Source organism: Rhagoletis zephyria, unplaced genomic scaffold (assembly GCF_001687245.7).
Source record: "Rhagoletis zephyria isolate East Lansing unplaced genomic scaffold, Rhagoletis_zephyria_1.1 Rzeph_scaffold_03347, whole genome shotgun sequence".
In the NCBI taxonomy this organism is placed as follows: Eukaryota; Metazoa; Arthropoda; class Insecta; order Diptera; family Tephritidae; genus Rhagoletis; species Rhagoletis zephyria.
In genome coordinates this window covers 4,824-28,958 of record NW_016160430.1, presented here as the reverse complement: position 1 = coordinate 28,958, position 24,135 = coordinate 4,824, and the positions used below count along the sequence as shown (strand labels likewise).

General features: G+C 34.0%; 2 protein-coding genes across 9 annotated transcripts in view; one reads left to right on the top strand and one right to left on the bottom strand.

Moving 5' to 3' along the window:
* Nucleotides 1–17,629, top strand: part of Zasp66 (PDZ_signaling and DUF4749 domain-containing protein Zasp66) — a 42,069-nt gene extending 24,440 nt beyond the window's left edge. For 4 of the 8 annotated variants that reach the window (XM_017623740.1, XM_017623742.1, XM_017623745.1 and 1 more), the window contains 6 exons: nt 7,258–7,458; nt 7,534–7,613; nt 9,463–9,531; nt 14,882–15,035; nt 16,306–16,347; nt 17,307–17,629. In XM_017623740.1, the coding sequence (XP_017479229.1) occupies nt 7,258–7,458; nt 7,534–7,613; nt 9,463–9,531; nt 14,882–15,035; nt 16,306–16,347; nt 17,307–17,393 (633 nt within the window). In that variant the 3' untranslated portion in view covers nt 17,394–17,629. The remainder of the gene's footprint in view (nt 1–7,257; nt 7,459–7,533; nt 7,614–9,462; nt 9,532–14,881; nt 15,036–16,305; nt 16,348–17,306) is intronic. The other 4 variants (XM_017623741.1, XM_017623743.1, XM_017623748.1 and 1 more) reach the window with 2 other exon arrangements.
* On the bottom strand, nt 1,973–4,950 carry LOC108368824 (cell division control protein 6 homolog). The gene is made up of 3 exons (XM_017623739.1): nt 3,428–4,950; nt 2,900–3,366; nt 1,973–2,634 (listed from the first exon to the last, which is right to left on the bottom strand). The coding sequence occupies exons 1-2, from the start codon at nt 4,839–4,841 to the stop codon at nt 2,945–2,947; spliced, it is 1,836 nt and encodes a 611-aa protein (XP_017479228.1). The 5' UTR covers nt 4,842–4,950; the 3' UTR covers nt 1,973–2,634; nt 2,900–2,944.
* Nucleotides 17,630–24,135: the final 6,506 nt, after the last annotated feature.

The following is a 24,135-nucleotide window of genomic DNA, read 5'->3' as shown; positions in this document are numbered from 1 at the left end:
CGCCCGTAAAATTATTTCTTATACATAAAATCAGTTGGCACTTTAACGATTTTACTTTTGGTAGATATTTGTGACCAGGGAACGGATTTTATGGAAATTTCCTTTTTTTCTGCTAAAGAGATAGAGTATATTCGATTTGGAATGTCGCACGATTTAGCTTTCCCTGATTCCATATATACACATTTGAAGTTGCCATTTTTAAGATATTTGCCTTTTTTGCTTATAGTTTCTTCAAAAAAGTGCTTATAGCGAAGAGAAAGCCCTTATTCCTGATAATATAAAAGTTTCAAACGCCACTTGTATCAACTCACGTCGAGCGCACGTTTAGTACATTCGAAGCTGTGTTAAAGCCTCTTCTGTTACAAAAAAATCACGCTGATAATGAAGAAAATCGATTGATAAATCAAGAAGTAATATGTGGTCATATGAAAATGCGCAACAATTTTTTGTATAAAAAATGAACAGGAAAGAATGTTACTCATACGCCATGTACAACTGAAAATATCTCGAAAACTTATACATAGAATAAAAACTTAACTTGATTTTCGAAATCAGCGAGCAATTCTACATAGGAATTAGATAGTGGCGTGCGTTGAATAGTTTTCCCGTAAACCAGTGTTATTTTTAATTTTTTGTATTTTTTAGTGCCTTCTTTTGCCTTTTTTGCTACTTTTAGTGCCTTTTCCTGCCTATTTCGTTATTTTATTTTGCCTTTTTCTGTAGGTTTTTAGATCCTAAACATCCGTTTGCTGTTTGTGACATTTGTATGTACATAGTATGTATGTATATGCATATATATGTACATGCATACATGTGAAGATCTACACCAACAACGAATTGCTTCTGATTAAATATGATTTGGTTGTAATTGTCCGTAATTTGACTTCACTTAAGGAATATTTAAGATGGGAAAACCTCACAGGATTCGCACTTCTAATTTTTTCATGTCCGTTATGACCTCCTTTTCACCGATTTTGCCGACACCAATGTCCCAAGCGCACCTAAGGACTGTTTTAAAGCTACGCAGCCGCATTTTTTTTTTTAAGTGACTTCCATTTTCGCGTGATTTATTTAACTCTAAAGTCGTACGAATGTCACGTCCGGCATCATGTATAAAACATGAATGAATAGAAAATTTATAAAGGAGTAGCAGAGTCCCAGTCGTTCAAAGTATGAAAGAATTTTCGTGATGCAAAATAATCTTCTATATAACACGGCAAATACCAAAAGGTATGCGTTTTGCGTGCAAAGTATTTCTACCTATAATTCGAAATCTAAGCAAGACTATTTTGTAATTGGTCTCCACTCAAGCGTTTATAGATTTTTTAAATCGAAAATGTAAGGAATATTGGCTTTATTCATAGTATTTTGAAGCACAATACTCATATTCGAGTAACCAGTAAAAAGTTATTAACTTTAAACCAAATTTTTGATTCCATTAAAAAGTTTTCCTTTTGTTGCAATTAACTTCTGATCTGAAATAGTCATTAGAAGGTGTTTTTTTTTTTTTAATACATACATACCTATGTATGCACATATCATACAATTGAAACTGAATTCTAAAACGCAAATGCATCATTTAAATATGTACATATGTAGGAATGTATTTTCAAGTGTGGATTTGTATTTGCATGTAGTAAATAGCAAATGTATGTACATAAGTAAATACAAAATATCTACTCTATTATTAATGGCCACACACATATAAATCCATATACATACATACATACGTTGCAGTAATAAATATAAACAAATTTATTTTGAGACGACACCTGCTTCGTCACGTCAATTTTCACTTTTTCAAGTTATGTGCGCAAATAAGTTTTCAAGTTTATTTATTTGTTCGAAAATTTTGGCTCTTTGTTTTGCAATTCAAATGTACATACCATAAATAATGCATAAGTATGTACGTCTGCATGAACAAACAAACATATGCATGCACATTTTCATATATGTATGTATACACCCTCGAAATGCATGCACACATATATGTGTGTGTATGTTCATGTGTACATATGTATTATTTAATGGTCTCCGATTTGAAAAATCCGTTCTTTATTTTCAATTGTACTGAACTCAGGCAGGACGTTTTCTGCATCAATTCTATTTTTATATTGTAGTTTTTAAATACATTTTATAAGATCTAAAATTATTTACATCAACAAAAAATTAAAAAACTTGCATTTTCATGGTCACAATGTGCACACCAACAAATGCGCACTGCAATTCAATGAATATTCAGAGAAAATGCATCACTACGAATAACGCCACAATTATAAATGTCACCTGAAGACATGCTACCGTCATTGAATGCGTAATTGTACCGTTCGTTCTGCCGTTCTAAAATAGCCAATAACATTTTTTTCTACATATTTACTTCATATTCTCTGAATAGAGTGGGATTAGTTCTGGTTCGTTTAAAAAATATTCCACGCTTTCTTTTAATAGTACGATCAAAATAGAAATCAAATGCATTAAAATACTTTATTTGTAAGATATTTGGTCATTTTATTTAAGGTTCGTCACTTTTGTTGATAAATTCACACTGCTTCAATTCATTTGTATTGTTGTGAGCTTATTTGATTTTAATCTTTTTTCAATAAATTAATATTAATTTTCTATCTACATATGTATGTATCATGATAAAAATATAGTAAGGTAGAACCGCTGAGAGTCACTTTTAAAATTCTTGACGTTTCCAAACAATTTAATTTTTAAATTTACTCACAAACTCACACACACATTTTCATTTTCAATCTCAAGCAACAACAATTTCGAACAATTTCAATTTTTTATTTTCACTTTTATATGATTTTAAAATGTTGGCAAACTTCAAAATAAAATCATGGCCGACAAATTGAGAGAACGGTTCTACCTTGCTATGTTTTTATCATGGTATGTATTAGGTTTTACTAATGCACTATCTGATGGATTTTCTTTTGTGTTAACATTTTCCAAGGCAGGAAGTGTCGTCTAAAATAGAAGCAATTAGCTGTTTGTCCTTTAAAGCTCCATTCACCTCCTCTTCGTCCCATTGCAGCACCACTTTGCACAATCGTGGTTCTTTTTTGCGCATGATTCGCAGTATGCCGCGTGTCTCAACCAACTCAACTAGTCCGGCAAACTCAGCTTGATCCAAAACGTGTATATTGCGCTTAAGACACACGCGTCGATACACTTCGTGCAGTCGTCCAATGGTTATGTCTTTATTGCGTTCTTTACGCAGCATCAACATGAGCGTACATAACGCAATCTTCTGCTGCAGTGGAAACGAGTCTTCTATGTCCTCTTGAAGGTTCTGTGAAGTACCATACACTTTGTTTAACACCTCAGCAACTTGTGTTACTTGTACTGGTTTAAGGATAACTGCCGAAAAAAAAGTAGTTTTGAGTAAGAAATAATATTTTTAAAGAAGCCACCAACTTACCCTCTTCAGTCTTTTCGTCGCTATTATTACCCAAAGCCAAGCTATTAAGATTAACCTGTCGCTGACCTAATTTCATCTGTTGTTCTGCTATTTCAGCCGCTCTTCTGCCAATATCCAGTGCGCGCCGAACGTCACCACTCACCGCACTGACTTTGGCTGCTAAAAGTTGGAGTGTGACTGGCGGAAAGATATCCAGCACGCCAGCTTCTTCTAGCCTTGCCCGAAATATCTCGACTATTTGCTGTTTGGTGTAAGGGGGGAAATGCATATGACGTGGCTTTAGTTCACAACGTGCATTTAAACGCATTAGTGTACGCTCTGTAAGATCGAGACTATTGGCTATGCCTACCAAAAGCAATCGAGCTCCTGGTAGTGAAGGCCACTCGAAAATAGTATAAAGCACCGATTGTTTGGAGCTGCAAAGCTGATCGATTTCGTCCAAAACTATGAGCAGCATGCGACGCGATGTTCGCAAATGATTCTGTACAGCTGCCAAATAATCCCGCTCACTGCGTCCGGAAGGATGAAGTTTTATTTCAGTACACAGCTTCTTATACACTCCATTAATGCTGGCAATGGACGTGCAATTGATGTAAACACATTGCAGTTTTTTGGATAGCTCAGGTGACCTTAAAAGTAAAGAAAGGCAAGCTGTTTTTCCAGTACCAGGTTGTCCAGACACATACAAACTACCAGAACGTTGTTCTTGTAAATGTTCCTGAAAGAATTCTCTTAGCTCTTGCAATTGCTGTTCTCGCCCAGGTAAATTTTGTGTTTCTGCGCTGTTCAAAACACGACGTGCACTTTGGTATTTGTTGCGAGTGGGTGTTTCTACTTTTGCTTCCTCTGCACCAGCGGAAGTATACTCCTCATCTTCATCAGTGTCAGCAGGATTACGTTCATCTATACTCAAACGATCAATTAATCTTGAAGGGCTTATCACCTGAGTCTTTGGTTTCCAACGTGCCTGCTTAGGTGGCGATACATCTTGTTCTCTTTGCCATAATTCGCAATCATCATCACTTTCGTCATTGCATAATTTATGTGATAGGCTAGTGCGTTTTTTGGCCAATCCAGATGTAGTGCTGGACGATGCCGAATGTACTACCTTAGCACGACGTGGTGTCTTCTGTTCCTGGACATTTGTCGTCAACTGATTGCACTTCGTTTGATTTCTATTTTTTTCTTTGCTCATAACGTTGAGAATTTCCGAATTTTCTTTATCTATTTCTGCAAACGTAGGTGATTTTCTATACGTATTCACTTCCTCCTCGTCACTGCTTGTAATGCAATTCTTCGCTTGGCGTCGACGCCACAGCTGTGAAGTGCGAGGTGTTTGAGAACTAATAACTGGAGGTGTACACGTAGATTGGCCAATGCTGCTAAGACGAGTTGAACGGCGCACTGTAGTCATAATTTAAAAAAGCTTTTATAGAAATAATTTAGTAAAATAAACTAAAAGTCAGTCTTCTCAACAAATTCGATGAATTTTACATGCAAACCAAGCATCCGATAATATGGCGCCAAATTACATGACAGCTGTCATCGGAAACCAGCTGTCAATAAGGTTGCCATATAACTCAGCACAGGGTGCATCAAATGATGGCAGTAACTGTAGGCCTTAACGTAGTGCTTTGGTTAACCAGATCTTTACCTACGTATTTGTATTTCTAAATTTCAGTTTTAATTTCGTATTGAATTTTCATAAATTTTTACTTTACTTCTGCTATTGCTCTTTGCATACTGAACTCTTTGCTGCCAACAGCTGCATCAGATTTTCAGAATTACGTAAGCCACTATAAATACAAAACGAACATATCTCCGCATAGAATTCATCTATCCAAAGAGCAAACGAAGGAGAGCAAATTATGAGAGCAATTTCAAATAGACGGATAAATATACTACAAACGAAAAGTATTTTAAAATGGCATATAAAAAAGTTAAAGGCCTTACATAGTACATAACGCACACCGTCGTCAAAAGAGTCACAACTCAAAATTACACGTTTCTCAAAAAATGCGAAAATACGATATATCTTAGCACATGATAATCATATGCGCAAGGGCGACTTTACCTTAGGGTTTTTTTTAACAAATTATAACAAAAATTTGCTCCAGCTTTTGCTGAAAGGTAAATAAAAGCTCTGCGTACATTTTTAGCGCATAATCTCAAAAGTGCCAAATTTTGAGTTGTGACTCTTTTGAAGACGGTGTGCGATATGTACATATTGTTAGAAATTTTATTCTAGAACTCTTCATATACATATTTGATCTTTATGTATATACTTAGATAGATACATAGAATATATTTGTATTTATACATGCTAATGCATGAAAATTAATCTATCGGTACACAAACATATGTGCTTAGATATATTTTTCTACTTCGTAATTTTTTTTTTGCAGGCATTTAATGAAATCGTTCTTTGTACATATGCAGATACATATGTATCTCATATCGCAGAATCAAAGCAATAAGGCCGCAATTCGAAATTTTTTTATTTAGGAAGAGTAAAAGAATTTTAATTTTTTTTTAACTGTTAAACATCTGCTTCATACGTTAGTTATACATAGCAGTTAAATAAAAAAATTAAATGCATATCGCACACCGTCTTTAAAAGGGGAAAAACCAAAAAAAAAAAAAACGTTGGCCGATTTATTTTTTTGCATAAATCAATTTGTAGGTCTTTTCGTATCTGATTTTTGAGTTGAGAAATACGTACATATGTACATAATAGACTCGTCGTACTTTGAAGGGATTTGGCTATATTTCTTTAGTTTATTTTATGCTTAATATTTTTTTATAAAAGCCTAGGTATTTAGTTATACAACAAAAACCATATAGATCCCCTTTTTAAACTTTGAACAAAAATTATAAAAATTTTCACCAAATATTCAAACTTTTTATTCAAAATGTTTGGAAACATTTTTGGTATGCAGTTATGTAGCCCATTTAATTTTAGTATAACAAAGTGCAAGTTTCGATTGGCTACAAAATACTGTTGATTTTTAAGAATTTTTTTTTGCTGACGGTGTCACGCATTTTTTCCCATACAAAGTGTGCTCGACAATTTTTTATTCAAAAATAAAAAAAAAATTGTCAAAAATCAACGGTATTTTCTAACGACTTGAAATTACACTTTATTATACTAGAATTGGATGGGCTACAAAATTGCATATCAAAACTTTTTCTAAAAATTCTGCTTACCAACATTGCATACCATTCCAAGCCAACCATGAGAAGGCGGTCGTTTAATAACGCCCAATTGCCATCCTCCAATAGTAGCGTGAGCATTGGCGTCAAACAAATGCCGCCTACAAACAGCTGTTTTTTTCTGACGAGCTTTCTCATGGGGTCGCTGTGGCTAGAGGTGCAGAGAGGTAGCTCCGCGGTACCAAGGTTCGATCCCTGGTCAAAGAAATATCCCAAGAGAGAAAAGGTCTTTTCACCATTTACCCATTGGAGGAGGCGTACAACTGTGGGTCTCTCTATTTGTGTAATAACGTCACAAATTGGAGGAGAAGTATAAGCTTCAAAATATTATTATTATTATTTCTCATGGGGAATTAAGCTCAAAGACAGGGGCTAGGGTGGAAGATATTTTTTTTCTTTATTCTAAAAATTTCAATAAAATGTTTGTAAGATGTATTCAAATGGAATTAATTAAAATTAACTCAGCACATGCATACATATTTATGTACAGATGTTTCTACATATATTCACCCGCATACATACATTTTTGCACTGTTATCAATAAAACAATAATATAGTGAACAATGGCAATGGCAATGGCAAGCTTTAAAAAATATTAACTTTCTCTTTTAACGCAGCCATACCGAACAACTCCACTGGTTCTGCCTGGTGCTAAAGTCAAGAAGGATGCTCCAACCACAGAATCATACTTGAGGTATCACCCGAATCCGGCTGTGCGCGCTCATCCCGGCCACGACTTCCATGACAGCGTGATGAAGCAACGCGTCGCCGACACCATGTTGCACAAAGTAGTTGGCCAGGATGCCGATACTGGCAGGGTAAGGCCGAAGCCGACTTTACACCTACATACATACATACATAGGTAGCTTGACAACTATTTTGTCGCCTTACAGGTATTCCACAAACAATTCAACTCTCCCATTGGCCTGTATTCAGACAGCAACATCGAGAACACCATCAGACAAACAGTTCCGTAAGTGTTGAATATTTTTTTTTAACACTTTAACTCGAATTATTATCTACATACATACATACTATGTATATTTTGCTATACACAAAGGAATGTTGATATACATTTGAGATTTTATTTTCGATAAATTACTCGTAGCTTAATCAATACAAACACATATATATATATATATATTGTGACGACACATAATGCTTAATTAATTATATCTAATAAATACGAGCTGCAACCAAAGGCTTTTTTTTTGCCCATTTAAGTGGCCATCATTTTGCAGAGCGTAGGCCAATCAATATGTATGTTTGGTATGGCTCATGCTGTCGTCAACAGTATTACAAAAGGGCCCATGTGACATTTTTCGGAAAAATTTTGTTCAAATACATACCGGTCCAAACAGCAAGTTTGCTTCAGAGTTGCATTCCAGCTTTAAGCTTAATTTATTTATATAAAAAAAAAAAAATTGCCTATTAGGTCCTTTTGTTATGTTAACGACGACATTCACCGCCGTTTGCGGGCATAACACGCTTAGCAAATTGCTTTAATTTTTTATATAGTAAACTAGGGTGTTAAATCCATAAATATGAAAATGATACAATTTTCTATACTAAAATTTTTTTTTAACTCTTAAGCGGCTTAGCTCTCTTTTGCAGCGACTATAAAAGTTATGATGTATGTTTGTAGGCTGTTTTTCATATCGGCAAATATTTTAGTTTTATTTTGGAAAACTTCAAACCAAACATATTTTTCGTGGACCCTAGCTTTTGCCTGCGCCAATTTTGCTTATTTTCATAGCTAATTTTGCATATGTCGAGCGAAAGAGTAATCACATGACATTTCAGGACTACAAATAGTACCAAAAAACATCTAGATGGTGTAACAAAATAAAAAATAAAATCCAGTACGGGTTACCAAATTAATTATTTGTTCTCCGATTGAATCCTACTCTCCAGAAGCACTGTAAGGGTTATTACTTCTAGGTGGCACCGTGGTCGATTTTTGAAAATACCTACCAAAAAAAAAGCTTATTTTTGTAATAGTATACCCTTATCCCAACTGTTTAGCACAAACTAATATTTTATTTTGAATCAGAAATATAGGAAAAAATTATTTCAAACTGAATGAGATTTTTGCAAAAAATTTTTATAACTGTGAAAAAATTAAAAGCATTCTTCTTACCAAATTCACCTTGAAATTCAAAATTGGTTTAAGAATAAAGATAAAAATTGATTAAGCCTCGTAAAAATGTTTCTTTTTTATGACTAAGTTGAAAATACTAGGGTGTTAAAAGCAATTTGAATTATTCTGCCAGATGTACGACCTAAACTGGACCACTAAAAATTTAAATTTTCACCATTATGCAGTGTAATTTTTACTCTGAACTTTGGATTCAAAATGTAAATTGACAGATCACCATTTGAAAAAAGTGTAGCTTCCATTCATTGGAGTAGGGTGATTACTTTTTCATCTCCTTGAGAAAATCTGTAAATATGCATTTCCAGCATTTTTTTTAAATTAACCAATAACCAGTTAAGTAGAGATATAAACTATTCCCGTGCCCCTGAACTACATATGTTTGTATGTATGTATTGCTGTGTGTTTTTGGAATGATGTTTCTTATTTATTAGTCGTCGATATAGTTTTTCAATATTTTTAGCAGCAAATTACCAGAGTTGTATTCGTTGTTATGTATAGTTGTTTAGTAGTGAAAATTCGATTGCAGTTTATATCTTGATTGTATCTACATACATACATAAATCCGTATCACTTGAATATTATTCTCTTATATTGTATTTATCTTTATATGTTTTATGTTTTTTTTAACTATGTATAAACATTATTGTTGTTGTTGTTGTTGTAGTGCCAGTACCGAAAGTCCGCGCATAAGGAGTAGTCCTTTGCATCGTCCAATGCCAACAAAACTTGACCGGTAAAAGTAAATTGCAAATAAAGCAGACAGACAGTCAATCAGTCAGTCAGTCAGACAGTCAGTCAATAAATCGATCGACCAACAAATCAAGCAAATAATATCAAGCTATCACAAAGTCACAGCATTATCGATTCTCGAATGGTCATTACCATAAAATCACTTTCTATAATTCATTGATTGATTCCAAAAAAAAAAAAAACAAAAAAAAAATACTATTTACATAAATAATTAGCTATTACCGATCTGATTCGATTTTCTGACCTTTTAAAAGAAATTCAACGCTTTATATAGTACATCCCAAATGCGCTCTGCTATTGTTGTTGTGATATGTAGTTTTTTAAATGTTAATTTTCTGTTTTCGATTCGCCAACCTTATATCAAGTAAATAGCAACTCGAAAAGCATCTACGAAGCTTTGATTTAAACCACCTCTAACGAGCTGAGGAGCTGTAACTATACGCGCTTATGTACCTCTCTGCTCGCTAACACTTTTTTCGTTAAGCTAACTGGGATGATTTCAAGCGAGCAGAGAAATGGCGAATCGAAAAGGGCTACGAGTATAGTAAATTTGTGTACCTAGTGCAGTAGAGTCGTCGGCTTAACTTGACTGCCGCTTAAGAATGATCGCAACTTTTTTGCATACGTGACTTTCAAAAGTGTTTACAATAATTGCTTAACAACTTTGAGATTTCATTCTTATTATTAATTAACATTGACTGTAACGTTAAGAGCGTTAATGCTAATGTATGGCCGTAATTCTCGTGCAAGTAGATAAAGAATAGTGTAGCCGAGTCGGTCGAAGTACCGTTAAAATCATTGTCTCTCAACCGATCCAAATCAGAGAATTTCGCGGTGCGTTCATACATAGAACATACATATGTACAACGATGGTTATTCTCAATTTGGGCTCCAGAAAAGTTCGAAGTAAAGGACAAATTTCATTACAAATTCATCTTCAATATGAAAGCCATTCGCGTCCACACGGCTTTATCAACAAATAATATTTTATGCAAACCCTGCTGCGCTTCAAGAAACACCACATCAACTACAAGAAATTACTACCCAGCAAACATTTGGAGTCATAAATGAGTCTTTAAGGAGTCCTATTTCGGAGCTATTACGCTCATAATGAGCTCATTTAAGAGTCCGATATGAGTGTGTTTCCCTTCCTACGAATGTCGACTTATATGAGCTTAAATTCATACATCAAATGAGCCTCAATATGAGTCATATTGGACTCTTATTGGCCTCATATACGGCTCATTTTGGACTCTTTTAAAACAAGTTTTGGCCTCATATATGACTCTTTTTGAGACCCTTATCGGCCTCATAAATTGCTACATTCGGACTCTTATTTTAGATTGCTCTTTGAGTCTTATTCAACTCACTATATTTGCAAAGGCATTCCGCAAAAAGTCCTTGCAAATAACATACATACATACTTACATGCATATACACATTCCAACATGCATTCAATAGCAGCAGCTGAAGCTAAATTTTGTTCATTTTTTGTTTTCTAATTATTTTCAATTTCTGTATAAACNAAAAGATTCATATAAGAGTAAACAATTTTTTGTTTTTGAAACTCATATTTCTTACCTACCTAGGACACCTTTCGGACTCATATATTCTGAATGCTCAGAATATGTTTGCGGGGTAGAGGGCGTGTTTTTCATGCTAGTAGTGGTGTCGTTGGGCCACTTTTTTTGTTGATGAATATTACCGTTAACGTTGTAACATAATTTCTTTGTTCAACCAGACTGCGTCACAAGCCACACAGCAACGAGAATTAAAGGCCATTGCCATCGGAACCGTGTGATCGGCTCTTTTTATTGTACTTCAACCAAATAAAAATAAATATTCGAGATTGTTAGGGTTGTATTAAAAAAAGTTGTTAAGTTCTTATTGGAAAATGTTTTATCTGCTGCATTCCCCTTCACTCCTTTGTTATGTATTTACATATGGATGTATTTACGTAATTTGTGTATGTCAGTGTTGGCCATGTCTATTTGGAAATTTTAACCAGCGACGTGAACCGGTTTTGATGCGGAAAATCGCTTTTTTCTATAAACTAACTGAATCATTAAACGAACCGAAATTTTCCACAAATGTTTAACCCGAACCGAAAACCGAACTACTTTTCATAAAGGTTTATAGGTTTGTTTCAACCAATTTTCAATAGATAAATTTACAGGTTTTTTTTCTTTTTGTTAAATATAGTAATACATACTATGTTTGTTTACCATGTGACAATATCAAATGTAATGACAACATATCTCATTTGACACTTAAACTTATTTTTATTAATTTTTTTTTTGATTTCCAAACCATTGAACCGAACCGAAACCCCGGCTCAAAGATCAAAAAAATCGCTTTGTGGAACCAATCCAAAAGTGAAAAAACGGTTCGAACCCCTAAACCAAACCAACCAAATTTTTCATGCGGTTCACGTCGCTGCTTTTAACTACTAAACTCGCACTTCATTCCTGTTTCTACGAAAAATGCTTCTTAAATCTTAAATTTGGTTATCTAAATTGCAATTTATTTATTATAATTATTATATGTAAGATTTCTTGAAACAACCGAATACATACATATGTATGTACCTAGTCCTTTCAGACTAAAACCTCGAATTTCTCTCAATGTTTTGCTTGTGTAATAAAACGTCCTTTGCATCCCAAAAACGTTTATGCCACGTTTCATGCATGCCATTGATGTACATGTTTATAAGTATGTATGTATAGACCAAGTGTGTCCAAACTTCTCCTCCTCTGAGTGCGAACGTGAGCTCGTTAAACTGTTCGAAATTGTTGTTGGATGATACGAGTAAGACTTCGTCGGTCTTTGGAATTTTCCTCGTTTTTTATCTGAACTGAAAAATAATTTTACTTGTACATCATTTAATGAAAGAAAATTATGACCTGTTAATTTGTGTAGGATGGGTAAGCAGGATTAGAGACAACCAAATACATAAAAAAAACATAACTTAATAACTTAAGGAAATAAAATTAATAAAAAGTTTAATTAAACTGAAAAATAAATCAGCCAATAAAAGTTAAAGCCTACACAAATAAACGAATCTTCTCCTATAAGTAGTGTGTTTTTTTTTAATTTTATTAAAAATCAATATTTTATTTTGAAAAAAGGACAAAGCTACACAATTAATTTTAGAATTTTCATCGATCTATCTTTCCTGGAACATAAACGAAAAATTCTGGAGCAACAAAAACTCAGAGAGCTAAAAGAACAGCAAGATAAACAACAACAACGCCAACAGCAACTGCAGTTTCAGCCCCAGAAAACTGAATAATTTTAAAAACTCTAAAACCTCTTTAGAGAATACAAATACACGTACAAAAACCAAAACGAAATATTAAAATAACAAAACAAAAAACAAAACAAAAAAACAAAGACAAAATTTTCCAAAAAAAAAGAAATTTATAAAATGAAAAAGAGTTACTTATCCACTGACAACAGAGCAGCAAAAGCCTTTCCCCTAACTAAAGTTTCATTACTAAACGAAAAGAGGACGACTTAACATTTGACTGCCCTGTGGACGATCAAAAATGTGGGTGCTGAACTGACAAGACTTCATTCGACACAATTGAAAATTATCAATTGGCCTGTGATATATGTAGTTAAAATTATTTATTTAAAAACATTAGTTCGTAGATTTTGCTATGTAGTATTAAAATACTCATAGTAAAAAGTTGAAAAAAAAATCGAAATTTTTAGTTACAAAAAATATCCATACTGACCCCCTTAGCCCACCCCATTTAAACCGTCCACAAATTCAATTACATACATATGTACATATGCCGTTGATCCATTATTCCGTCTCATTAAAATAATCGGGCGATTTTTTTTTTCGCGAATGTATAAAACTGCTTTGCAGCGCAGAGAGCAAAAGAGCAAAGCTTAAGCACTCACTTAAGGTTTACTGGAAGATAATAATAATTTTGGTTAACTAACTAATTTTTTGCTGCTTTCGGGATGAGATCTAACATACATATTTACATAGTACCTAGTACTTAAGAGTTGCTGCTGCATACAGTTCACCTGCTCGCCCCCACATACATATGTACATTCTCCTATTCCTATACATACTTACATAAATAAATGCATCCCAGTGGGAAAATTAGTAATGCATTACATGCGTGATAAATAATGTAATGTCTTTCTTATGAGTTTTAGATTCTATTCCAAAAAGTCCCACAAAATTCATATTAATCATAGATAATGCCAAATTGCATGCCCTACTTTTTTTTAGGACATCGCCGTGGCAAAGAAATGCATTTTCGAATGTAAAAACAGTGGGCCTTATGCATAAAAAGTGAGCTTAAGCTCAGACTCAATTTTTGCACTGAAAGGGTGAGCTCAAGCTCAAGAATTTGTACTGAAAATCGAGTCGGAGCTTAAGCTCACTTTTTATGCATGAGGCCCAGTGATTTTACTGATATTTTTTCGATTGCCACAGACACATTACATTTTCCCACTGGGATACTATGCCCTTACGTAATTGCATCAGAAGTTACATACATACATACATACATAATTGCTCAACATACTTACACACATACATACATCATATAACCATTAACTAAGATCATTTACATAACATATGTACCAACATACATACATACATACATACATACATACATACATACATATGTAAAGACAAATTATTAATCTGTTTGCTAAATTATAAATGACTATTAATTCTAACGTATTGTGCACATCCTGTTTTTTTCTTTCTCTCTCTCACACAAACACATACACAAAAAAATTCTCTTCGCAACTGCAATGCCAAATAAAAAAATAAAAAAAATTAAAAACCAAATAATTATAATTAAACACTTACATTTACGAAATCCAAATCAAATATCTTATAAATCTAAATGCGAATTGAATTCGTTTACACCAAATATAATTATTTTAACAAAACATTAATGAAACCCAAAACCTCTTGAAAAATTACCAAAAAAAAAAAAACAAACAAAAAACACAAAAACAACGCTACTATATCAAATTTAACCGTGTCGAAATTTTCGTCGAATGATGGCAATTAAAATCACTACCAATCGTCAAAACCCGATCAACCGTGTCGTCGGCCGCCCATCCGCCCATCCGTCAATACGTCGATATCGATACTGTGGCGTGGCTATGCTCTCAACTCGATCGAAATCAAATTGATCGCGTATATGTATGAATATATATATTAATGCATGCGTCTCGATTACAAATACATACTCCAACACAATGCAATGGAATGACGAAAATTGCCAAATGATAACGACAACAACAACAACAAAACTACACATTAAATACTGCAAAACATCGACAATGAGCAGTTATAAGAAGACTCTTCACTTTGACCCATCGAAGAGCGAGACCTACAGAGCCATACAGGAGGAGGGTGGTTATGGAAATGGCTATGCCCCACAGGAGGTGACAGTGCCGGTCCAGCCAAAGGTCTTCCAACCAAACCGATTGGTTCCAGGAAAGGTAAGGTCGAAACGACAAGCTGCTTGCGATCATCGTCCACCGTTCACCGATCATCATCGATCATCATCGAGCATCGTCCATTGATACACCGCCATCACACTAGCACTTTATAGCATGAACTTGATCGGCCAAAAAAATAAAAGGCAAAATATCAAAAAAAAAGCAAAGAACAAAAAACTGTCGCCTACCTTTTTGTGCATCTCCTATCAAAATTATATTTGTGTAACATTGCAGTCATCCATCGCTGACGGAATGTTCAGCAAATGTTTTAGGAAAGAAAGTTTTAATATCACCGAATTTCATTTTCTTTTAATTTATCTATGTACTTAACTTCTTACGTAAATTTATTAGCTCACATACACATTATTACCTAAATGTAAATATATGTATAAGTTCTTTGCGCTTTCGTATCACCGTTGTCCGTTGTCATAGAAAGAGAATATCCGCTGCATGTGTCCTTGTTGTGTAACGCATTTTTGAACGCTCTCTCGCTCGCAGGCTCAAACCGCTGCAACTCTGGTATGATGATCTCACTCACTTTCCACCCATATTTGACTCTTTGATCATAAACCTATTAAGTTGTATTTAATTTTTTGTAACACTTTTTTTTTAATTTCGTAAAATTCGATAGTGTTATTGTTCCATATGTGATTTCGTATTTGGACCCAAAATATTTTGTATGTATGTGTGAAATTTGTACAAAAAAAAACAAAAAAAATGTATTTTTGTAACTTTTAACATAAAGTGCATTGGAAAACTAAAAATGCGGCTGCCTTTAAAAAAGATAACTCATTTCATTAGATTGGCTCTCATCTCTGTACACAACGCGAACTGTATTCAAATGAGGCAAATTTTTTTTTAGCATAAATCAATTCGCAGGATTTTCTCAAATAAATGCAAATATTTTTTTCTTCGTTATTATATTCTTTAACTAGAAAACTTCTGTTGTGCTGTACGATCCAACCTTTTTTGCCTTTTTTGAAGACGGTGCGCGATATGTACGAGTATGCACATATATATCTGTGATCATGAATTGCTTCATTTGAAGTAGTGATTTGATCAAATGTATTTTTATTTTTAATTTTTATTTTTTTTTTAATTAACCCATAACATTTATAAGTAACAATTCGAATGTTTTTTTTTTTGTATGATCTCATCTTTTGATACGCATATGTGTACATATGTACATACATATGTGTGCGAGTGTAATATATGCAGATAAATAACTATTTAAGACTTTATTAAAACTAACTTTTTAATGGATTTTCAGAAACCCAGCTCAGCAGCGCCCGTTTCCTACCCGACGTACAATGTAAGTAAAGTACCTACCTAATTTTTTTTATGTATACACAATAATTTGTATAGAAACATGTGTAAATACTTTGATATGCATATAACCTCCCTGAAGTAGATCAGTCTAAGAAAAATATTAAATAATGCAGAGTCTTGCTTTTGCATGTACATAGGCATCGATAGGCCTCAGAAGACACAGATCACCAAAGCTAAGCATTCTTGTTCCTCTTATTCCATAACCCTGAGAATGGGCGGATGCCTAAGCAGGAAACTCGTTGGAGTTTGTTGAGCACGGCCTGCGTGAAATCCAGTCCTGTTTTCTTCTACCAAGCGGGCATTTCGTACATCCAATTTGCCAACTTAGGTTTTTTGTAGCAGTTCCCCGCCATTAGCTTTCGGCAGGTTCAAATAGAAGCGCTGACCTTTTCAATAGTTTATCTAGGTGCGGATCCTATGACAGCTTATAATCAAGTATAATTCCCAGGTGCTTGACTGCTTTAGATAAGTGTGTCTCTTCTCATTTAAGAAATTTTGCTAAATGCTTGTCCCTTTTCATTTGACTTGAGGAAGTAGCTATGCTAGTCTTCTTAGGGCTAACGTTAAACCAGTTTTGAGGAGGTTCCTTATATTTGGAGGAGGGGGAGTTTCCTAACATTTCAACAGCAGTTGAGCCAGTAGTAATAGCTGTAGTAATGCCGAAAGTTAAACAATACTCGTATAAAATGGAATTGAGAAAAATAAATATAACGATAACGATTACCGTTAACGTTGGCAAAGTTTTTCAAAAGTATCGATATTAACAAAGGTTACCATTAATGCAAGAATGCAACCCTGAATATATATAATCCGTTGTATTGCTGGGATATTATAATTATGCTTAAACATTACCTTACTATTTATATATGTATGTACATAGCTTGACTCAATAATGGAATCACTAATTTTGTACATAAATATCCTCACTCTCTGCATCCTCAGGTGGTAAATACACAAGATGACACCATCCGTCAGAGTTCATCTTTCAACCGCTTGATGTACAGTGTATTGGGCGCGTCAGAATATTAAGGTTTCTCTATTCGAGAGCCCATCGATGTCACCTAAAAAAAGAGAACAACAATCAAAACAACAACTTAAATAGCGATAGCCTTAAATAAACAAAATGAAAATGTTAAACATTTAGCGGATGTTTAATTAAAGAAACTGCAGTACATATATTTAATATTATAACATACATACATATGTATGTACTTAACTATGTATTATCATACAAAAATAAATTACATATCTAACATTATCAAATACGAAAGGAAGTTTAGCAAGGTTCTATCAATTCAGAAAAAAAGAAAATACTTAGTTTTATAAATGATACATACGAAGCATAAATAGTTACATACTTACACTTGGCAAAATTGTGCACAAATTCATAAGCTTATTAGTAACAAATAACTGTAATAAGTTTATTAGTCGATTCAAAATTATTTGAAAATAAAAAGAAATAAAATAAATCAGGAAAAAAAAACTTAAAATCGGTTTCCCCTTTAATAATGTCCAATATTGAAAAAAAAAAACAAAAACTAACTTTAATTAATATTGTATTTTACTATCATTAAGAAAGGTAAAATTCACAAAAAATGAGTGTGCTTCTAGTCAAAAGGAATGGGGAATTCATGTAGTGCCTATTTAGTCGTCTTTCCAAGGAGCCAAACATGAATTTCATCCATTTCAAAGCGATTTGCAAAAACTGAACTTAACCTTAATTTATGAAATTATTTATAAATTACAAAGCTAATGAAATAAAATTTTATCATTGGACGGGAGAAATTCCAAAGCGTTGTTTTCCTAAAAGTGAGTTATCTAAAAGCAGCATGGCATAATTGATCTGATTAAAATAAAGATTTAGCTTGAAAAAAAATTAAGGAAAATTAATTAAAGTAAAATTAAATGAAGTGAAAAAATTTCGAAATTATTGAAAATATATAAGTGAAAACGGACAACTGATTTCTGAAAAAGCAATTACGCACGTTCATAGCAAAATATCCAACTAACCCAAATCAAAAAAAAAAAAAAAATTTTTGATAAAAATACATATTTGCAGTCATGGAATGAACATGGTGTGGAAACTGGTTACCTCTCTTTATATGCGTAAATTTAAACACAAAATTTTCAGAGCAAATTTTAAATATTTCATAAGTAAAATGTGAAATTGTGAGCAATAAATGTTTAGAATTCAACAAAAAAAATTGAAATTTGTTCTACGCTGCGCATACATATGATAAGTAAAAGTAAACAAATAGTGTTTAATTGAACTAACACGGTGTGTAAATTTGCGTTCATTAAGAGAGAAAACCTAATATGCGCAAATTTAAATAAACATTTTTTAGAGTGTAGCTAAAGGAAAGCCGTCTGGTGTGTACATAAAATAAATAATATGCAATAAAAAATGGAATTGGAGGAAGGTGTACACAAAGATATTTATGACTCGCGAATCTATTAATCAGACTCAGCAATCAGCCAAAAGTGGACGCTTCTATGGACGAAATTCGTTTGCGAACAGGACAAAAGCCCTGCTTGCCTTAGCCCAGTTTTAATTGTATAAAATGTAAGTGGATAAGTATACATATGATTTCGTTTTGTCAGTTTCAAATGCAAGAAATGGGAACTGCTTTAGAAATAAAATAAATGTGTTTGTTAAATTTTCCTCAAAACTCATAAAATTTAGTACTTAGAGCCAAAAGAGTTTCGTAGCAGGTGAATGTCACATTGAGAAACTCTTCATTACCCTCCAAAAAAAAAAAAAAAAAAGCAAAAACGAGAAGGGTACACCTAATTCCATCAAAATATAATTTTTAAGTATTTTTCATTATTTTTTTTTCAAAAACTACTTGACGTTATTTCAGATTTATGTTTTTCAGGTTCAAACCAGCATATACTCTTTGATAATTCCTACTGGGTCTTCACCAAAATTCAACGTTGAATTGTTTATAAATAGTTACTTGCTACGAGAAGTAAAAGAGGCAAAAGAAATTAGTACTCAATAGACATACATACCTTTGCACATACATACATACATACATACTACATACATACATATGAATGCATATTTGAATATGTGTGCGGCGCGCATGTAGCCATCACTTCATGACGGGAACTTTTACGACCGCCACTTGTATAATGAGCCGTCCGTGGCTATTTCATGCAAAAAAAAAAAAAGTAAAATTGCTGATTACTCAAGCAAAGCTTCAAACAATAATCTTTCGATTTGCAACAATCAAATGAAAAAATGCAATGAAATTTATTTTGAGCACAGCTTGAACTTTTTAGTAGTTAAAAAGTAAACCGAGGTGAAAACTATAAAGAAAGCGAATTTTAAAATTAAGTTAAATAATTAGAAATATGTATGTATGTATGTGCGTAGTTGAGGCTAGGAAGCTGAATATAAAAATATATACTCTACATATATGTAGGTATACAAAAATCGACAAAGACACAAAAAATAAAAAGGTATAGTGCCCTGCACGCAGCACGCAGCACGCCAATAAGTCACGGTTACGATTAGGTAACAGCAAACATACGTATTTACATATGTATGTATGTATGTATGTATGTATATCGTTGGCGCTGCACACCCGCACAGGCTACGCAATTATAGAAGAAAAATCACGTACATAGTATTTATTGTACACATACATACATATGTAGATACGAGTACATATTGAATACAGGTTATGTCCAATAAGTAGCTAACTTATAGCATTGCGAACACAGTTGGAGAGCTAATTAGCAAAATTTTGATATTCGAATTTGTTTGAACGCAGCTCTGGAGATTTAAATGACCTACAAATTTACATACAAAGATGCATAAATTGTGTATGTGTCCTGCTTCATACATACATACAATTCAATCATACTGCATCCCATTGGGAGTGGCGCTGAATGATAAAAGAAAGGTCGACCACAGGAGTATTTACATTTCTACTATGTATATTTATATAAGGGTGCCTCACCAAAAAATTTTCGCGTTTTTCACCCCAATTATATATGGGTGGTTCACAAGTTGTCGTACGTGTCGTATTGTCGTATGTTGTAAAGTTTTTAACAGCTAAATAAATATTTACGGGACTTGAAATCACCACCAACTATTTTTTTAACGGTGTGAAATTTCATAATAAAACTTTCCTGTTAGCTTGCGAATTCCTTAAATATAGTTTCACCCGTTTAAAGTTTATGACATACAACAGTACGACAGTATAAAACACCTTGTGAACTCCCTAAATGTCTTTTATATTTTAAGACCTCAGCTAAAATATTTCGAAGAAATATTAAGATTTACGTGAGCTGAACCGATTTTAAAATAGCTCAAAAATTTCATTATTTTGATTCTGTTTAAACGTTTTTTAAACATTTTTGTGCAGACGTTTAAGCTTATGGTGATTTCGTTTCTTCCACAAAATGTTGTCCTACCACGGTGCGAAATGTGTTTGACGTTACACTCAACGCTGTAAAAATGCATGTTTTTGTCCTCTTGTCCTTATCTGGCTCAGGCATTTCATAATATTGTCGTTTTAAGTAGCCATCTGGTTTTCAGTGCAACCTTCTCCCCTGACAAAGCTTCAAAGGGCCTTTTTTGCCTTACAAGAGTGTGAAATTTTAAGAAACAAACACAAAATGTCTTATCCGTGTGCTTTTATTTTAGAATCGAACATGAGAAGAGAAGGGGGCAATCAAAGGGCAAAATTTTTGGTAGAAACGAGAACACCATTAAACTCTTGGAAACAAATTTTTTATTTTTATTTGCAAATCGGTCCAGCTGACGTAAAGCTTAATATTTTTCAGAAATATTTGGCGGAAGTCCTAAAGTACAACCGATTTTTTGTTTGTTTAGAGAGTGATGCACCTAATGGGTGTACATTAGGGTGGTCCAAAATAAGTAAAGTCGGAATTTTAATGCGCTCACCCCTTAGAAAAAATATACGCATTTGTTATTTTGAAATCAAAAAATATTTAGAGGTCGCTCTAAGTGCTCAAAGTTTTCCATGGTTTCATAGAAACGTTAGAGAATTCATGAAAATCAATATTTTTCGATCGGAAAACTGTGGTTCTCTTCAGGAGACTTCCAATAACCAACTCAATTGTTTATTTAACCAGTTTTTAATACCAAAGTTTTCTATTCGAAAAATATTGATTTTCAAGAATTCTATACCATTTCTAGCAAAAGTCGTTTTTTCCCCATATAAAATACATAGTAAACTTTGAGCGCTTTTGGCGACCTCTAAATATTTTTTGTTTTCAAAATAAAAAACTGGTGGTATTTTTTTTCGGTATAGAACAATCCTAGGGGTGAGAACATAAAAGATCCAACTTTATTTGTTCTCATGCATTTTTGGACCACCCTAGTGTACATATATTATTACATGTACATACATACATATTAATTGAGGTGTATCGAATATGCTAATTTTGAAGGACAAACATATTCCAGCTCTATTCGGTTTCAATCCAATTCCAACAATGGAAACAAATAAATCATTGAAGCCACCAACACCAACATTCATAAAAGCCTTGCGAAATTATTTTTGATAGTTTTAAGTACAATGGAAAATAAGTAAAATAAATACATACAAATATTTGAAAGTATGAACACAACGGCATTTCATAATTACCAAATATAATCGGGTTCGATTCCAATTAGGCACTTGGCCCCACCCTTGTAAATCATTTAACCCACATTCCCCTCAACTCTCCTCCACACTCTAACATTTGCACAAGTCGAGAGTTAGGGTCGTGCGTACATATTGTTGTCCGGGGTCTTTGTACGTCTCGACGCGGCTTCAGCTACGGGCGACGGCCAGAGTGGCTCCTTCTGTACGTCTAACCGATCTCAACCTCTACTATTTCCTCAATTTAACGATTATTGCTGCTGCGACGGTGCAGTAGGGCGTTCGCTAAATGCTTTGCGTAGAGCTACTCCCTCTCTGCATTGAAAAATGGACAGCTAATCAGTACATGCTCCGCGTCTCCGGGGAAGTTGGGACCACAAGTCTCGCAATGGCCGTAGTGCTTGTCGTTAAAATGCTGCTAGTCTACCTCCCTGTGCGCCCTACTCAGCTAGGTATCGATATTAGGGATGAGCCGATGTGTCCACCGGCCATTGGTAGCTGTGTCCCATCAGTCCTGCCATTCGGATTGAGTGCGCCTTTTCGCAAGCGTTTGTGTGTGCGATGCTTTGGAGCAGTCAGGAACAGTGAAATAGGCTTCCTTCGCCAGTAAATCAATGGGGTACAGACCTGGCAGCACAATGTTAGGCTGGTTTTGGTAGCCTTCTCGCAAATGTAATGCATGTGCTCATTGAACTACGATCAAGCGTCGAATTTAATGCCCAGTTATTTAATTGCTGGCTTCGAATGTATCGTACACCCCCTGATACGGACCTTCGCTTCCACTCTTACTTTACGGCCACTGATGAGTAACAACTACGATTTATGCTAAGCTAGACTCAGACCCATGGCCTCCATGCACTCGGTAATCCTCGCTACTGTAACCTCCGCTATTCGCTCGGCATCTTCAAGATATGTATTTGGCAACCAAGATGACTGCGATATCGTCCGCGAACCCTATAATTTTCACTTCTTTAGGTAGGAGTTTCGTTTGCGATCTACATCTCATAAATCCTCTACGGCCTATGCGGTATTCCTTTCTTACTTTACATTTGCGTAAGATGTACCTAATTAAGTGAACGTCAGTGTTAAACCAGTGTGAACGGTGTGTAACCCATTAGAAGTCGATGCAAACTTTTTGCTTTTTTTTAATTTTGCAGACAATTTTCTCAGAACTGGTGTTAGCATTACTTCACGAAACATACATATTCCCCTCCGGTTTATCTATCAGACAAATCAGCTTACCGTAACTACCTTTTGTAAACTTGTAATTATAGTTTTTAACCGACTTAAAAACGAGGAGGTTATCAATTTGTCGGAATATTTAATTTTTTATTTTAATTCTTTATATAAGCTACCGCAGAACTTTGGACAACATTACCTGATTTCTACAATTCCTCTTTTAAGAGGAAGTCTCATACTAATTTTGTTTAAATCCGATTATTGGATCATGAAAAAATTAACGGTACTCTTAAATTTTTATATGAAAATTTAAGTCGGTTTTGTTTTTGTCTATGGCATCGTAGGCCTCCACATCAGCTTCTACTAGCTCTATTGAACTGGTCCGTTTCTACAAGTTGTTCTACATACATACTTACTAAAATGTTAGCTGACTGCCTTAACTTTTCACTGCAGGGTGTTTACTCGCTAAAGAATTGTAGTCTTCCGCATGCACTTCAATCAAACTACAGAGTGTATTCATATAAGTATGTATGTGTATGTAAAGATGTGTGTATGTAGAAGAAGATTTAAATGGTATGTAATTTAAAAATATATGTACATAGTATTTAACCCATGCACAGTAAAGTACTGAAAAATTTATTTTTAATGTGTCTTTTTTTATTGACGCCCTTGCTCTCAATCCCATCGCCTTTGTGGAAAGAAATACGACCAGCGGTTGCAATATCAAACTAAGAGTCAAATTTATTTACCTGTCCCACTACTCCTCCGTTGCATATTCAGTATTTGTGGGACTGGCATTTCAAGCCGCTGTGACTTGCAAAAAAAAAAAACAGCAAAAAAAAAAAGAAGAATTACATTATAAAAAATAGAAGAAGAAGAAAATAAACAAAATAAAAAGCGATCGCACTGCGGTTAATGCATGATATGAATGCCAATAAAATGATGAGGCAATAAATTTGAAGTCGTACAAG